The 14,996-nt window shown below is 51.1% G+C and overlaps 6 protein-coding genes across 6 annotated transcripts; 1 reads left to right on the plus strand and 5 right to left on the minus strand.

Moving 5' to 3' along the window:
- Positions 1-50: 50 nt before the first annotated feature.
- On the minus strand, positions 51-2,360 carry K460DRAFT_402425 (uncharacterized protein; the record flags this gene model as incomplete). Its single annotated transcript, XM_040936524.1, has 5 exons — positions 51-159; positions 215-1,518; positions 1,569-1,727; positions 1,819-2,078; positions 2,156-2,360. 5 exons carry the CDS (start codon positions 2,358-2,360, stop codon positions 51-53), a joined length of 2,037 nt encoding a protein of 678 aa, XP_040789624.1.
- Positions 2,361-2,706: 346 nt separating this feature from the next.
- K460DRAFT_363170 (uncharacterized protein) lies at positions 2,707-4,316 on the minus strand. Its single transcript, XM_040932772.1, has 2 exons — positions 3,748-4,316; positions 2,707-3,687 (listed from the first exon to the last, which is right to left on the minus strand). The coding sequence occupies exons 1-2, from the start codon at positions 3,931-3,933 to the stop codon at positions 3,028-3,030; spliced, it is 846 nt and encodes a 281-aa protein (XP_040789625.1). The 5' UTR covers positions 3,934-4,316; the 3' UTR covers positions 2,707-3,027.
- A 182-nt stretch (positions 4,317-4,498) lies between these two features.
- On the minus strand, positions 4,499-7,086 carry K460DRAFT_363171 (uncharacterized protein). Its single transcript, XM_040932773.1, has 2 exons — positions 5,283-7,086; positions 4,499-5,228 (listed from the first exon to the last, which is right to left on the minus strand). The coding sequence occupies exons 1-2, from the start codon at positions 6,856-6,858 to the stop codon at positions 4,702-4,704; spliced, it is 2,103 nt and encodes a 700-aa protein (XP_040789626.1). The 5' UTR covers positions 6,859-7,086; the 3' UTR covers positions 4,499-4,701.
- Positions 7,087-7,264: 178 nt separating this feature from the next.
- On the minus strand, positions 7,265-8,788 carry K460DRAFT_363172 (sorbitol dehydrogenase). The gene is made up of 4 exons (XM_040932774.1): positions 8,573-8,788; positions 8,473-8,506; positions 7,611-8,426; positions 7,265-7,553 (listed from the first exon to the last, which is right to left on the minus strand). The coding sequence occupies exons 1-4, from the start codon at positions 8,654-8,656 to the stop codon at positions 7,396-7,398; spliced, it is 1,092 nt and encodes a 363-aa protein (XP_040789627.1). The 5' UTR covers positions 8,657-8,788; the 3' UTR covers positions 7,265-7,395.
- A 297-nt stretch (positions 8,789-9,085) lies between these two features.
- K460DRAFT_383581 (uncharacterized protein) lies at positions 9,086-10,544 on the minus strand (the record flags this gene model as incomplete). Its single annotated transcript, XM_040935457.1, has 2 exons — positions 9,714-10,544; positions 9,086-9,661 (listed from the first exon to the last, which is right to left on the minus strand). Exons 1-2 carry the CDS (start codon positions 10,518-10,520, stop codon positions 9,086-9,088), a joined length of 1,383 nt encoding a protein of 460 aa, XP_040789628.1. The 5' UTR covers positions 10,521-10,544.
- Positions 10,545-10,666: 122 nt separating this feature from the next.
- Positions 10,667-13,139, plus strand: K460DRAFT_305866 (DUF1446-domain-containing protein). Its single transcript, XM_040930015.1, has 2 exons — positions 10,667-11,766; positions 11,813-13,139. Exons 1-2 carry the CDS (start codon positions 11,100-11,102, stop codon positions 13,048-13,050), a joined length of 1,905 nt encoding a protein of 634 aa, XP_040789629.1. The 5' UTR covers positions 10,667-11,099; the 3' UTR covers positions 13,051-13,139.
- The last annotated feature ends 1,857 nt before the right edge of the window (positions 13,140-14,996 follow it).

The raw sequence follows: 14,996 nt of genomic DNA on the forward strand, positions 1-14,996 counted from the left end.
CAAAACGCCCAGGGCATGCTAAGAAAAAGCAAAAGAATGCAAATCAATCATCATACCGGCCGCTGTATGGGCCTAGGTTGTATCGCCGTCGACGCGCCCGGTATAGGAAACAACGGCGCTGAAGCCTCGCTCATCTCGCGGATCTTCTTGATGAGGTTACTGTTCATTTCATTAGCATCCAGTTCTGCCTCCAAGAGACTCGAACCGTACTCACCTAACAGGCAAATGCAGCTTGTCCTGCTCTCGCCACAAAATGCCCACTACCTTTTCCCTGCCTTTCGTATGGTCCTCGAGATGTTCAGTGATGAGCCGTCTTCCGATTTCTTTGCTGCACCCGTAAATCCTTTGCGAACAGCCGTCGAAAGAACATATCCACGAGTCGCGCGATCCGTTAGGTTCGTAGGTTGGTAGTGGTGTTGATACTATCGAAGCTACTACTGCTTCTTTAGTACTTGACGTGGGTCTCGAGTTCGGAGCTACGTTAGACGGTCGGTAACGGAGAGGTAATGGGGGCTCGTCTAGTGCCGCTGCTACGTCGTCTTCGTCATCTGACTCGGCGGCTGTGGGTGGTGAGTCGGGGGTTAAGGAGGCCCTCTCGGCTGCGCGTTTCCGCCTGCCTTTTTCTTCTCCTCTGTCTGCATCCATTTCGTCAAGCTTGCGCTTCTCGCGCCCTGGGGAGAGGCCTTGTGTTGGCGTATCAATGCCCAACTCATCTGAGCTATCTGAGCTACTCCCGCTTCCTTCAGCATCCGAGTCCCCACTAGGTGCTTCGGAGTCGGGAATTGGCGCTTTTCCCTTGCCAGCCTTGCCAGTCTCTCTCGTTATGCCTTTGCTCTTGCCTGAGAATTTACTGCTTCTTGGTCGCAGTACAGAGAGTCTGCCTTTCTTCCGCCTGCCTTGTGGTCTGCGAACCGGCGTTGATACATCATCCACTTCCTCATCCGATGCCTCTGATGATTCGCTCTTATCGCCTCTGAGCGTTGCGTGATCTCTTCTCGGCCGCAACGCTACACCCTCTGCTCGTCTCTGTTCGGCTGCAGATAGATTGTGCTCAGCTGTTAATTCCTGGTATATCGGTTCGCTAGCGAAGAACTTTATGCTCTGCCGCCGCGGGTGATCCATCATGTAACACAGGTTCTGCGCATGCACTAGGAGTACATTTTGAGCAGTCTCCAACTCGTCGATCTCGTAGCGTTTTACGATTAGTTCCGCAACTCGTTCTAATGTTATGTGGTTGCGCGCCACCCGCAAAACTCGCTGGTTCACGGCTTTCTGCATAAACTCGAACAGTGCAGCAGCTTCCCACCAGTTGTCATCTTTCTTAGGCGGTTCACCCGGCTTCGGAGTCGCGGCTTTGCCCCGAGCAGTCCGTGACTTCGTAGTGGTTACTACAGGCTTTGGCGTAGGTGCAGATACGGGAGCGGGCGCGGGTGAAGATCTTGACGTTCGTGTTTGCCGCGTTGGTTGTATCTGGGAGTAGCGACCTTCGATTCGAGCTTTACATGTCTCGAAGTCTTGCTGTCCATTTGTTAAAATAGTGACTACTCCTCGGGTTTAGGATTACCTACTGGGTGCCGCTTTCTGAAATGCTGGTATAAAGGAGTGGTGCTCCATCCAATGTCTTGCGCTCTATTCAAGAAGCACATCATGAGAAACGTATGATGCCGGTCGAAGATCTGCTCTGCAACGGCTGGGTCACTGCAAGTGAAGCGTTCGTCTTCTGCATACTGTCTCGAGTCAGCACTCTAGTCTCCAGGTTTCCATTTCAGTCCCCGTCGCACTGCTCGGACACCAGCCTCATCGCCACGGCCAACTGACCTCTTTGAATATTAATTGCGCGCTGGGTCCACCGCCCCTCTTCCGCGGTTCATTATAGATGTCGGAGACGAAATATAGAAGCTCTACGGCTTGGACCATGTCATCGAAAATGGGCTTGTAGTGGTCTGCCGGTCGTATCTCGAACCAGCCTGCTTTGCCTTGTGCCCATATCACATATGCCCCGTCTGTCATTTCGCCGTAGGAGAAGCGCGCCACGTTTCGTATGTCGATTTCGACCGGCTTGTAGGGTTTCTTGAGAACTGTTCATCGCGTTAGTCCATGAGAGTTTCTTCAAAGAAAGCGCCCGCGCAAAGGTGGGCGCGCCTCAAAGACGCACGGTATTTCACCTGTCCTCGCCCTGGAGCCTCCAATCGTCCCACCACTTTCAGCGGCGTGTCCGCATAGGCCGACAAGAGACTTGCAGGCTTGCCATTACTCTCGTAGACGACATGGGCATCGCTCAGTACAAAGATTTCCCAGTCGTCGGAATCGGTGATGGAAGGCTCCACGGGCTTTAGAACGTCGGCTTCGGAAATAGGCATTTTGAAATTATGTATGTACAGTGCTGCATTGCACTAATGGTGGCTATTAGGAAATTGCTGAATGAGATGCTGGCGGTCTCCTAGGCTGAAAGAAAGCTTGGTTTTGTTTTGAGGCCGCCATTGCGGGCGGGCGCGAAGCGGGCAGCGAACGCGTCTGAAGGAGGCACACAGGGGTGGACGGGCTATCGATAAGCCATAGTTCTTCAGCCAGCGCTGATGTTACAGTCCAGATAAAATTAGGCAAGATGGAACATATTCCGCAGAGGCATTCACACTTGCTATGGTGCAGCAGAACAGACTGTCGTTGAGTTGAAAATATTATCATTACTTGTTCATCTATTTAGGACTTTCCAATCCTGGTCGTATGACCTCTTAACAGCAATGCAAAACAACAATAAACCTCTCCGTATTTCAAAGCGAAGCGCCTTCAATCATGCAATGCGAACGTAAATGTAAAGTATACACCAAAGAATCGTTCGTCCTCCTGCTGCCGAATAAGAATGCGCCCAAGTCGCTCGTCGTAGAGTCGTGTGCTCCAATGTAAGTAGTTGTGCAAACAATAGCGAGACAGTGATAACTGTCGAGAAAGTGGCCTAGAAGGAAGCCAGACGCGAACGAATCCGCACATCCAATGGTGCTTAAATTGACCATCATGGTAGGAAACAACTTAAAGACTCAAAGCGGCGCCAAAGACGGCGATGATGGCTCCAAGAGTCACTCCACTTGCGATGGAGGGAGAAGTGGCGGCACCAGTCTGGGCAGGAGGAGCTGGGACTGCGCCAGTCGCACTCGAAGATGAGGCACTTCGAGATGCAGAACTACCCTTAGAAGAGGCAGTAGCAGACGACGAGCCAGTAGGGGACGACGAGCCTGTGGAAGCTCCCGAAGTCATGGTAGCGTTCCCGCTATGGCTTGTTGATGTAGTAAGGCCAGACTCTGTTGCTGACAGAGTGGATACTGTGCCTGAGAAGTCGCTCGAGGTAGCGCTGGATGCAACAGACGTAGCGCTGGATGAAGCAGGTGTAGAGCTGGAAGAGGAAGGTTGATCGAGGAAAGCGATCTGGATCCGGATCTCCTCGCACTGTTCGCCAATCCACTCGTCGTAGAGGTTGTAAAAGGGGCCACTATTGCATTGCCACCACCTCGTTGTGCCTCCAATGGCGAGCGAGTCGTTCTTGCAGACTGCAAAGCCACCTGTGTATATAGCGCCAGCTTGGGGTGGGCCGTCGAATTGGAATTGATGGTTCGCGACGACGGAACCTGTGCGGCCGTATTGATCACGTAGGACACCGTCCTTTACTGTGCAAAAGAGAGCGCCATCTGCTGCCTATGTATACCAATCAGCGTTTATTCGGTACATAGTTCTTCACAGACGTGAATAACGTACCTGCTGTGCAGTCTCGCGCTTAGCGTGGTGCGACCCAATCTTCAGCGTGCCAATAGTGAAGTTTCCCTGTGCAGTCGTTTCACAACCTTCAGGTGGGCCTGAAGACGGTGCGATGCCCTCTTGGACGCCCTGGGCCAAGGACGAGGCGGCTAAGAAAAGCGGAGCGAGAAAGCCTGAAGAGCGCATCTTGAGGTCGTGTGCTACGGTGCACCGTTAAGCAAGTTCAAGTGATGAGCGTCGGTATGTCGTATTCGAGAAAGAGATGCTTGCAAAGGCGTAAGATGGTCGGGGGGAAGGCTGCTGGTGTTGAAGTATATTATTAAGATGAAAGAAGCGAAGGTGAAGGAGGGAAGCAACAGCAGGAGAAGAGAGGTTGGGCATGCGCGGCCAGTAGTTTGTTGGTGCCACCATGCATGGCCCAAGCAAGGAAGGCGCGGCCGAGCGCCGCATCCATCAGCCATGCCGCTACGGAAAAGCAAGTTGTACCTGCAGGACGAGGCTGCATTGGGCAAGGCGACCGCTGGTGTGAGTGGGTTTTGCCCCTGCGCTTAGATTGGAGCGTCCTCTACCGGGCCGTTGACATTTGATGCAGCATATAGGGATAGGGCAACAAAACAAACCCAAACCCAAACATGTGTTTGTTTTGTCCGCCCATGTGCAAATATGTGTTCTGTTTCACAGAAAGGGCTGCACCCGCCACCTGTACCCGCCACATGCACCCGCCATCTGGCCAAACACTCAGCCTGGGAATATGGTTGGATCTCGGTGGTACACATTAGACTACGAACACACTATATGCATGAATGCTATCATGAGCTGAAACGCGGGGGTGGACAGTGACTTGACCAATTATGGCTCTAGACACGACTAACAAGAGGCATTGCCCAGCGCTGCAGACAGCCAAGTAGTTGGAAATAGTCGGAAAATGACGTGCCAGCTGCATCTTGTCTAATTTCACCGCCATGCTTCTTGCGCCATGTTCCCGCTGGCTTGAACCGAGCCCGCAGCTAGTCCAGCCGCATGATTCTGTCCGGATCCAGCATCTGCATCAGCCTTCATGGCAGCCTTGGTTTCTTCACAGACCCGCGCGATCGAATACGTCTGTATTGCAGCAGCTCTCGCCTGCAAGGCAGGAATTTCAGACCTGTCACGCCTATTGAGATCAGGGTGATTGAGAATCCCAGGCTTATATGTTTCCGCACACAGTGCTGGTATCACGTCGTCAATGTCCCCAGGCGCATGCAGCACCTCGAGGAAGAAAAACTTGTACCATGCTGGCCGGTTGAGAGCCGGCATATAGGTCGCGTATGTAGACATCGGCGTCGGTGGCTTAGCAATCACTTTCAGGTCTTGCGCATGCGAGTGCTGATGGAAATTCCAGATCGGAATTAACCCTGGTTGGCATGGCACCATCATGTGCGGAATGCCCTCGAGGCTCCACAATTTCGCGAGCGCGCTATACGATCGGTACGAGAACAACTCTGATGCTCAATTAGCTCCCAACCAAATCGCAGCGCACATTCAATTCAACTTACCATGTGCGTCTTCGGTTAATCTCACCCAACTGCCCAGGATTTTAGGGGCTTCTAGTAGGCCCGTGTTTCTCGGCTCAAACTTTCGATCAAGGGCGTCAAAGAGCAGATCAGCGAGAATGTAGAACTCTCGCGTCGGCGCTTCTGTAACTGGATCGGCAATTCTCCATGGATCGGCCAAGGGGACGTTGCTGATACTGACAGACCGCCGAGGGATGGTAAATCCGCTTGGAGGTGATTTACTTTGCTGTCTTGACGGATTGTATGCTTGAAATTGTGGGCCTTGTGCCGACTGCTCATACCTTTGATGCTTCGGTTCAACCATGTTCAGATTGTCCATACTAGCCGGTAACTCTGCGATGAATTCTGGCGGCCCGGGCTGCGGAGCGGTGTGCTGAGACGCGGGTTTTGGCGGTGGATTTGAATCATGAGGCTTGTTTGGTGGAATCTGTGGTGACAAGTTCATTTGCTGTGGTGGCGGCGGACTAATCGAATGAGGAGGCAATTGGCCCTGTCCTTGACCTCCCGGACTTACTGGAGGCATGCTATTCCACTGTTGTTGATCATGCTTGATTGGCGGACTAGGGAGGGGCTGTAATGAGTTTATAGGATTGACAGCCTGTTGTTGAGCACCTGGAGATGGCAGCTGTCCAGTACCTGGCTGAGGATAGCCCCATTGTGACTGTGTTGGCTGGGCAGGAGGCTCTGGAGAGACGCTCGGCATGTGTGGGGACGGGCTGTACTGGGGCTGTGGGCTTTGCATGCCTCCTACCACACCCATCTGCTGCCCAGTATATTGACCTTGCAAAGGTTGCTCTTGCTGGAACGGAGGTTGCGGCTGGCCCGACATCGTTTGGCCCTGACCAGACTGCCCTTGTTGTCCTTGTGTATACGGCTCCACTGTGAGCCCACTTGGTCCAACTTGTGTCGCGTTGTATGTGGGCATATTGGGCGATGGTTGCGACGTCTGAGGCTGCGAGTTCGGTACTTGATTCGTCTGCTGGGGGAAGTAGTTGCTTTGTCCCGAGAGACCCGACGCGGGAGTCACAAAGTTTGACTGCTGGTAGGGAGACTGTTGAGGCGGGGTGAACGCATTCGGCGCCTGTTGTTGCTGATGTTGCTGTGGTTGCCCCCATTGTTGTTGTTGTTGTTGCTGCTGCTGCTGCTGCTGCTGCTGCTGTGGTTGAGGACTGAACGACTGGCTCGGCTGTTGTTGATAGCCCTGCGACTGATTCTGCTGGCCATGGTGGTCTTGGTAGTTCTGATAGCTCTGCAGATGCTGCGGCGGGCCGGCAGGAGGTTTGCTCCCTAGCTTTGAGCTTATCGTCTTGCCCAGCTTGTTCAACATTGGTTTCCCAGTGGTAACCGCCTGGTTCATCATCTGCCCAAACGTACCCCCAGCCTTCTGCGGGTAGCCCGGAGCACCATATTTCGACGCCGCGCCCTGGGGCTGGTACGGCAAAGGTACCGGTGACTGCTGGAAGCCTGGCTGCTGTTGCGACTGGTAACCTTGCGCAGGAGTACCTTGATTCGGTGGAATATAAGGCCCTGGCGGCGGCATTGAACCATACTGCGGCATAATGTCTAGAGGCTGATCAAATCGCGGGTCTCTGGAGGTCGACGACTTGACTGTCTAAAAGCCCCGCCGGAAGTAACCAGAATTCTGAACGAGGCTGAAGGCAGCCCAGCCGCACCGGATATGGTGCTTGGCATGGCGGCTCCATGTTGAGATTAGCGTCTACGACGGCTTTGTGTGAACTGTCGAGATACATAGCTTATGCATGAATCAGAATATTGAGATGCCTTGTGGAAGGTGTTGATGATAATGAAGGTGGCTTTAGTTCGCCCAGCAAAGCATCACGGAAGCGACGGCAACGTGAGACCCTGGGTCCCAACGGATTGGTCCCTATGCCTGCGACTCCTAGACTTCAACAACACCGCACCATGATATAGATGTTCACAGTTTGCTCGAAGGTATTCATCTACACCATTGATGCCAGGTAGGTTTGAGCACAAAATATTTGATTAGAGAAACCAGTGTTAATACACAGCCACTCAAGCACCTTCACAGAATCAGCGATAGCTCAACCAGGGCGTAGGCGCTTTGCAAGTCCTCTCAATGCACAGCCGCCGGATTAGCAAGATTCATCCCGCCAACTTCGACCAATATTTTAACATGACTCTCTTTATCATGGATCAAAGCCTTGATTCCGCCCTCGATTAGATCATCCAACTGGATCTTGCTAGTAATCATATTGCTCGGCTTCAAATTCCCTACCGGGCAGTCAGCATATATAGTCTAAGTTGTAATGGCCGTCCGGTCAAACTTACCCGCTGCTATTTGGTCAATAACCGCCTGGAAGTCCTTCCTCTGATATCCCAACACAGCCGTATACTTCGCTTCTCGGAAGACTAACATGTTAGGATTGAAGGGCACCTCCTTCTCCCATATTGCGACATTGACAACAGTTCCCCGAGCTCTTACAGCCGTGCAGGCAGTTGTCAGGCTTGCAGATACGCCAGCACAATCAAACACAATATCTGGTCCATCTCTCCCACTAAGCTCCTTGCTGATTGCTACGACGTCGTTTGTTCGCGGGTCGAGGACGTGATGGGCGCCGAAATTGCGAGCAAATTGTTGTCGTGACTTCGATACCTCACTCACAATGATCATCTCTGTGCCCAGTGAGACGAGACACTGTACTATCGCCAATCCGATAGGGCCTCCTCCTAGAATTAGAACAACAGAATCGTTCGTCAGAGGAGCCGCAGATATCGCGTGCCATGCTACGCTCAGTGGCTCAACCAGCGCGCCAATATCCAGTGGCACATTATCCGGGAGCCTCAACACAGCTCCTTCGGGGACAACGACCGAGTCACTCAGCCCCCCTCCGCCTCCCGAAAGCCCTATAAACCCACCATTGTAACAAACGTTCTCGACACCAGCGGTACAGGCTTGACAGGTGCCACAGTATATTGTGGGCTGAACGACGACATGCTGGCCTATGGAGAAGGAAGACACGCCCGAGCCAAGTTCAGTGACAACGCCCGAGAACTCGTGTCCTAGTGTGATCGGGATCGTTTCCTGAGTCACAGGATGCGGTTTTATTGGTGCGAAAGTTGGTCCACCAAGATATTCGTGGAGATCTACTGAAATGAGAGCTGGATTTTAGAGCAAGTGTTTTATGCTCACCTGTTCCACATATGCCTACGTAGGCTGGGGCAACCTGTATCCTGTTAGTTTTGGGGGCCGTTCATCAATGACAGTGCGACCACAACGGGAAATGACATACCCTGACTTGCCCCGCGCCGCACTTCTGCTCTGCCACATTCTCAATTCGTATGTCCTCCTTGCCATGAAACCTTGCTGCGCGCATGTTCTAGGAGTATTCAGGGGTCCCACACTAAATCTTAAGTTTATAGCTGCCTCTTGCTGGACCGATAACGCTGTTGAACGCACTCTTAAGAGCAGGTAGCTCGCTTAGGAGTAGTGTGTCAGCCGAGCTGTCGGATGTGGGACCACGCTTGAGAAGACATCTACAATGTCCTTATGGCCGGCATCGCGTGATGTTGAACGTGAGCCGGTGGTATCAATGGGGAATGGTGCATGGAGAGTGGACCAATCGGGGTCCACCTCGCACCCCGTCTCGGATCTTCGGCCCAGTTCTTTCACACCTGGAACTATTTCCCTTTGAAGTGATATGAAGCTGATATTCTGGATACATGTTACTGTACGCTCTTCATATTGCGAGACGAACTAAAAATGCCGGAAGTTCAGGGATAGCTTGGTCATGATTCGACGGAACTCAAAAGTCACTACCCAAATCATCGAAACTGTCCTCAGGCAGTGTCAGCCTGATATTTGAGGCGCTCAATAGAGTCTTCATCTGCTCAATGGTATTCTTTTGCAACTTCCACTTCCCCACCTGCTCCTCAACCATTGCCATCAAATCGTCAGGCCAAGATATCGGGTTACGGGGTAGTGTGCGAGGGCTCAGCGCTGGCAACGAGTGGCTAAGTTCAAAGCCAGGCAGGGACAGATGACTTTTGAAATCATCAAAATCTTGATCGAGCTCTTGGATATCCGTGTCCATGGCCTCGTAATCTAAAGCTAGTTGACGCAGGTAGGCAAGCTGACGAGAGGTCATGGCGGCCTCGCGGCGAAGGAGAAGTAAGAGATTAATTGCATCACTTTCGACGTCTTCGAGAGGGACGTGGTGTTGATGGCGAGGTTTTCCAAACAAAGGATGCAATAGGCGCAGCGACCATCTGAGGTGCCTGTCGATGTTGTTATCAGGATTCAAAGTCGATTGCAGTCGTTGGCGACGGACCGCGCGAAGACAGTCTTCAGCGTGACCAAAAGTGAAAAGCGAGTCGCGTTTCTGAAGCGCTGCTTAGCAATTGAAACCAAAGGGATTAAGTGGGGGCACTTGCCTCCTCCATCATCCGTCTGAGTGTTGTTTCCGTTTTCAAGAATCGAAAGAGCATATCCTTCCAGCTAACTCGTATACTCTTTGTATTTAGGCGCACATCGACATCGAAGGTGTTTCGACCCGATTCGAGAGGGAAGTCCATGTCTAGCACTGAATGGTCCAATTTGATGCACCACCTCAACGTACCAAACCCTTCCTCTGTCCGACGCAGCCCCAGTCTGTCCAGCGTACTTAGCCATTGCGTATCTGCATCCTCAATTGTATCCCCACCCCTCGCTGCAGCCCCGCCTAGTCGCCGGAACGACGAGAACCATTTGTCCTCGATCTGAAAGATGGCATGTGTGCCGCTCCAGACGGGCAATGGCCGCTGTGCACCTGGCTCGCACCCGCTGGCCTTTTCAATGCGCTGGAAGCTTGCACGTAACAGGTGTATTTGCTCATAATGCTCCTCGATCAAGTTTTCCATGTGACGAGAGTGTCTTGACCCCAAATAGCCGATCAACTGTGTCCTCTGCAGATAATGGAACAGTATGCGTCCGTCGATTGCGTCGCGGAAGCCACGGCATATAAGTCGCCAGTCGAGAACATGGTCTATGGGTACATATTCAAGGACCTGTAACACAAGCTCGGCGGGAAGGTGTGGCGCTGACGAGGTCTGCAGTTTCTGGCTGGAGTCAATGGAGCTGATAAGCGCAGCGACGTCAGCTGAGTTGAAGCCTAGGTTGACGTGTCGAGCGATATATGACGGAAGCGGCGGTGTGTCGTCTCCATGGTCTTCAACGCTCATGGGCGACTTTGTGAGTCCCATTATGGATATGCGGGGTGTGAAGGGTGGCTGTTAATGGGTGCATTGTGCTCGCTGTGATCCAGACGCGTATTCACGTGCACAGAAACCCCTCCTTCTCCAAAGCGTGCATGACTCAGGAAGGCGTGGCATCACTGAAATCATGACCGCAAAGTCCGGATGCTTAAAGCCGAGCAACGGCTCCCTCTACTCCAACCTCGCTCCTGACCCGACACTCCGCGACCATTGGATCCACCATGGAAGGTGAGCACACGTGAGGTGCCCCTCGTGCTCGCGGGTATGCTCGGCAGATATTGGTTCCGCCTGTCCAAGAGCCGGCTTGATCTTACCTACGGATGGTTAGGATCATCGATCCCACGAGTGTGGGGTACAGTAACCATCCCCAGCTTTCAATCAACCCCCGATGCGTTGCGGATATGGACAACCGCTCAGTGTCTAGAACACCTTCCTTATATCTGTCAGACGGAAGAAGTCCCGGGTAGATGTATATCTTACTATACCCGCTGCTCATCAATCTCGTAGCTCATAGTCTTTGTTTTCTGTGACCCCTCCCGTCACCCGTTACTTTGAACAAGCCTCAACATGGCTCCAGCTGTTCGTCGCCCAGTCCGCGTTGGAGGCGCCTCAGGCGGCTTCTCAGACCGTGTCCGAGCCATTTCTTCCTTGGCCAAAGATGATGTCGATGTTATTGTTGGAGACTGGCTCTCTGAAATGACCATGACAATGCACGGAACTGGCAAAATTAAGAACAAGGAGCAGATGCTGCAAGCGCGGACTTTTGAGGACAAGCTCAACCACGCCATGTTCGCCGAGAACTTCATGGATTGCTTTACACCTGCTATTGAAGACATAGCCACCCGCGGCATCAAACTCTGCGTCAATGCAGGCGCATCTGATACAGAGCTACTAGCGCAACTCGTTGATAAGACGTGCAGAGATGCTGGACACCCTTTGAAGGTTGCCTGGATCGAGGGTGATGATGTCACAGGGACTGTCAAAAACATGCTGAACAAGGGCGAAGGATTCAAGAGTCTGATGCACAACAGGTCAGTGGCAGAGTGGGGCCTAGAGCCCGTCTGCGCTCAGTGCTACCTCGGTGGGCTAGGTATCGCAAGGGCGCTTACTGAAGGTGCTGATATCGTCATCGCTGGACGTGTCTCGGACGCTTCACCCATAATCGGTGCTGCGGCATGGTGGCACGACTGGACAAATGATCAGTTCGATGAGCTTGCTGGCTCCTTAGTCATTGGTATGTATACACAACCTACACTTTGGCACAGGTCTAATATTTCCAGGCCATCTGCTCGAATGCGCCGCCTATGTTTCAGGAGGCTACTGCTCAGACTTTCGATCTCTGCTCGCCCAGGGCAAACACATTAACATGGGTTTCCCAATCTGTGCCATCAACAATAAGGGCGAAGGCGTCATGTACAAGGAGAAGAACACCGGCGGCTGCATGACTGTCAGCTCGGTCACTTCCCAACTTCTGTATGAGATCCAAGGTCCCCTGTACTACAACTGCGACGTCACGGCAAACTTGGAGGGGATTAAGATTGAACAAATCGGGGAAGACCAGGTCAAGGTTTCCGGTGTCAAGGGCCTGCCTCCACCACCTACGACCAAAGTCGGCATCACAGGATTTGCTGGTTGGCAAGCGGAATACCACATCTACCTTGTCGGCTTACACATGGAAGAGAAGTGCAGGTGGATAGAAGAGCAAATCAGATACGAGCTTGGTGAGGAGCTGATCAAGAAATTTGATGTCCTCAAGTTTATGCAGAATGGATCGTCGGTGGTCGACTCACGGAATCAGGACGTTGCAACCGTCGACTTCCGCGTCTTCGCCCAATCCAAGGATCGCGAGATTCTCAACATGCGCAACCCCAAGGGCTTTTTCCGCATCTCCATGGTCAACTTCCTCATGTCCTGTCCCGGCGCTTCCCTCGGCAACGATGTACGGCAAGCTGAAGGCAAACCGTACTACGAATACCACCCATCTCTCCTTCCGCAGGCAGCTGTGCAGCAGCGCGCTCATCTCATCTGGGAAGGCGAGGAGAAAGATGGCTTCAAGGAGGGCAAAAAGGTAATCGATGTGCCGCTCGCTCCCGAGTTCCGCGAATACGACCGCCAACAACCCTCCTACGAGACTACCAACCCTGTCGACCTATCCTACTTCGGCCCCACTGTCCGTCTACCCCTCGGCTCGATCGTTCTTGGCCGCTCAGGAGACAAATGCTCAGATGCCAATGTTGGCCTGTTTGTACGCAATGATGATGAGTGGGAGTGGCTACGCAGTCTTCTTACAATCGAGAAGATCAAGGAGCTGCTTGGTCCTGAGGAGTTCAAGGGTAAGCCCGTTGACCGGTTCGAGATGCCAAATGTTAGGGCAGTGCACTTCCTACTCCATGACCATCTTGATCGAGGTTATGATGCTTGTTCGACATATGACACACTTGGTAAAAACGTGTGTGAGTACTTGCGGGCAAAGACGGTGGATATTCCAGTTCAGTTTGTCAAGAGGGGAGTGTTGTAAGTTAGTCTGAAACCTCGCAGAGAACGAGATATGATGAGATCGCATATAATATGTTTATAATGTTCTGGCTCCATGGATTTACTCGAAGCTCTTTATTCTCTACAATCTATGACGATGTTCCTTGCGTATTGTGCTCCAAAATCCTTTTAAATACTCTACTACAAAGGCAAGACTCGCCGCTGAGCAATCCTAGGTCTATTCAACCGTTTCAGATTCATTTTACAAACACAGTATAATGTACCGCGGGTGTATTCACGATACTCTAGGAATTTCACTGAGGACAGTATGATGTACCGCGGATATAGTCAAGTAGTTGCATCACAGGAACTGAAATGAAGGTACGAGCACATGGAATGGTTTGAGTATACCTACTAGAACCTGCGGGAAAACAATACATGTTGGCGTTATAGCCCTCATATCCCACCAATACGACATATGTGTGAGGGGTGGCGAGGCGTGAAAGGATCTGGTGAAAAGTCTAATGACAATATAAAACACCCCCAAGATAAAGAGAAGGTATGCCGCCTTTATGACCTCAGAGCCGAACCCTGGTTAGGCCTTCGCGAAGAGGGCTGCGAATGCCGAGATACTGGTGGCCTGCGGAGTCATGGCCAGCGTAACTTGGCGGGAATCGCCGCTGGCGTAATTGTCTCCGAGTCCGAGTTTCGTCCAGCACGAGAACGTTGATGAGGAGTAGGTGTCAAGTTCGCTGTGCTCGGAGGCTCCCTACGGCGAAACTCCCCGGATGAGTCCAATAAATTGGAGCTAGATATGATGGACTCGGCGTCGTCCGGTATATTGAGCGCGGGCTAGAGGTATATTAGCTCATGTACGAGTAGTTGAAAGGAACTCTCACCTACCTTGAGGAATGGTAAGCGTGTATCTTCTGGTTCGAGTGATTCGTTGGATGGCGTGGGTGAACACGAGAGTGGACAAGTAACATATGCCCTAGTTGAGCTATCGTTGGTTCTGTGAAGGTGCTTTGAGTGGAGTGGGTGAATACGCGCGATGTGGATGGAAGAGTCATCAGAGCGCGAGGTGCGCCTTTTGTACAGCAGTGGCTGCTGCTCGTAACTTCCCATGATGCTAATGCGCTCTGTTTGCTAGTAGTCACAGGAAAGCCCACTGGGTAGAGATCGCTATCAAAAGGTAGGCGCAGATGTGAGTGAGAAGCGAAATGGAAGGTGTGGTGCTCGGTCATTGCCAGTGGTGTTTTCGAAAGTAATGAACAGTTCCCATGTTCATCAGTTTAGTCTCAAGAAGAATATTTAAAAAGCGCCTACTCTACAGGACAGCTATCGCTGGTTCTATACAGGTGCTTCGAGGGCAGAGATGTTCAAGATTATACTCAATCTTCTAGGATATGCTGCATTCACCATTTACTATTACCGAAATTTATCACTGTTCTCGTAATGAGTACCAACTGTTGGATTTCTGCCCCTGAAGACTACTGATAGGTCTTATACAATCCGTATTTTTATGCAACAAGTCCTCCCCGCGAAGACGGGACCTAATGTGTTATTAATAGCTTACGTTATTAGTATTTTTACTATGTATTATATACTTTTATTTTTAGAATTACTAAGTAATAAACTTTTAACTTCTAATAATATAACTTTAACTGCTAAAGCGCTGTTTTTTTTAATAACTTTTAAGTATATGTTTAAATATCTAGCGTAATATTAGACTGCTAAGCAGCTAACTAATACTAGGCCTTTAAGCAATAACAGCAACGCTAATAATAATAATAATAATAATAATAATAATAATAATTTTTCCTGCAATATTAGCTTAAATACTTAATTACTTTTTTACTCTTTTTTTTTGCCTGCGCAAGCTATTATTTATAGTATATTTAAATTATTATTGCTTATTTTTCTGCTTTATTACTTGCTCTACTGCTTATATCTATCTACGTACTAAGTTAACTATTTTAAAAAGCTATA

The sequence above is a fragment of the Cucurbitaria berberidis genome, assembly GCF_010015615.1.
Source record: "Cucurbitaria berberidis CBS 394.84 unplaced genomic scaffold K460scaffold_2, whole genome shotgun sequence".
In the NCBI taxonomy this organism is placed as follows: Eukaryota; Fungi; Ascomycota; class Dothideomycetes; order Pleosporales; family Cucurbitariaceae; genus Cucurbitaria; species Cucurbitaria berberidis.

Excerpts from the sequence above, each read along its gene's own strand:
- K460DRAFT_305866 (XM_040930015.1), top strand. The coding sequence starts at position 11,100 with ATGGCTCCAGCTGTTCGTCGCCCAGTCCGCGTTGGAGGCGCCTCAGGC. Across the intron at positions 11,767-11,812 it reads TGCTGGCTCCTTAGTCATTG|GCCATCTGCTCGAATGCGCC; the intron begins GTATGTATACAC and ends TAATATTTCCAG.
- K460DRAFT_363171 (XM_040932773.1), bottom strand. The coding sequence starts at position 6,858 with ATGCCGCAGTATGGTTCAATGCCGCCGCCAGGGCCTTATATTCCACCG. Across the intron at positions 5,229-5,282 it reads ATTAACCGAAGACGCACATG|AGTTGTTCTCGTACCGATCG; the intron begins GTAAGTTGAATT and ends ATTGAGCATCAG.
- K460DRAFT_363170 (XM_040932772.1), bottom strand. The coding sequence starts at position 3,933 with ATGCGCTCTTCAGGCTTTCTCGCTCCGCTTTTCTTAGCCGCCTCGTCC. Across the intron at positions 3,688-3,747 it reads AGCGCGAGACTGCACAGCAG|GCAGCAGATGGCGCTCTCTT; the intron begins GTACGTTATTCA and ends TGGTATACATAG.
- K460DRAFT_363172 (XM_040932774.1), bottom strand. The coding sequence starts at position 8,656 with ATGCGCGCAGCAAGGTTTCATGGCAAGGAGGACATACGAATTGAGAAT. Across the intron at positions 8,427-8,472 it reads CGTAGGCATATGTGGAACAG|ATCTCCACGAATATCTTGGT; the intron begins GTGAGCATAAAA and ends TCATTTCAGTAG. Across the intron at positions 7,554-7,610 it reads TATTGACCAAATAGCAGCGG|GGAATTTGAAGCCGAGCAAT; the intron begins GTAAGTTTGACC and ends ACTGCCCGGTAG.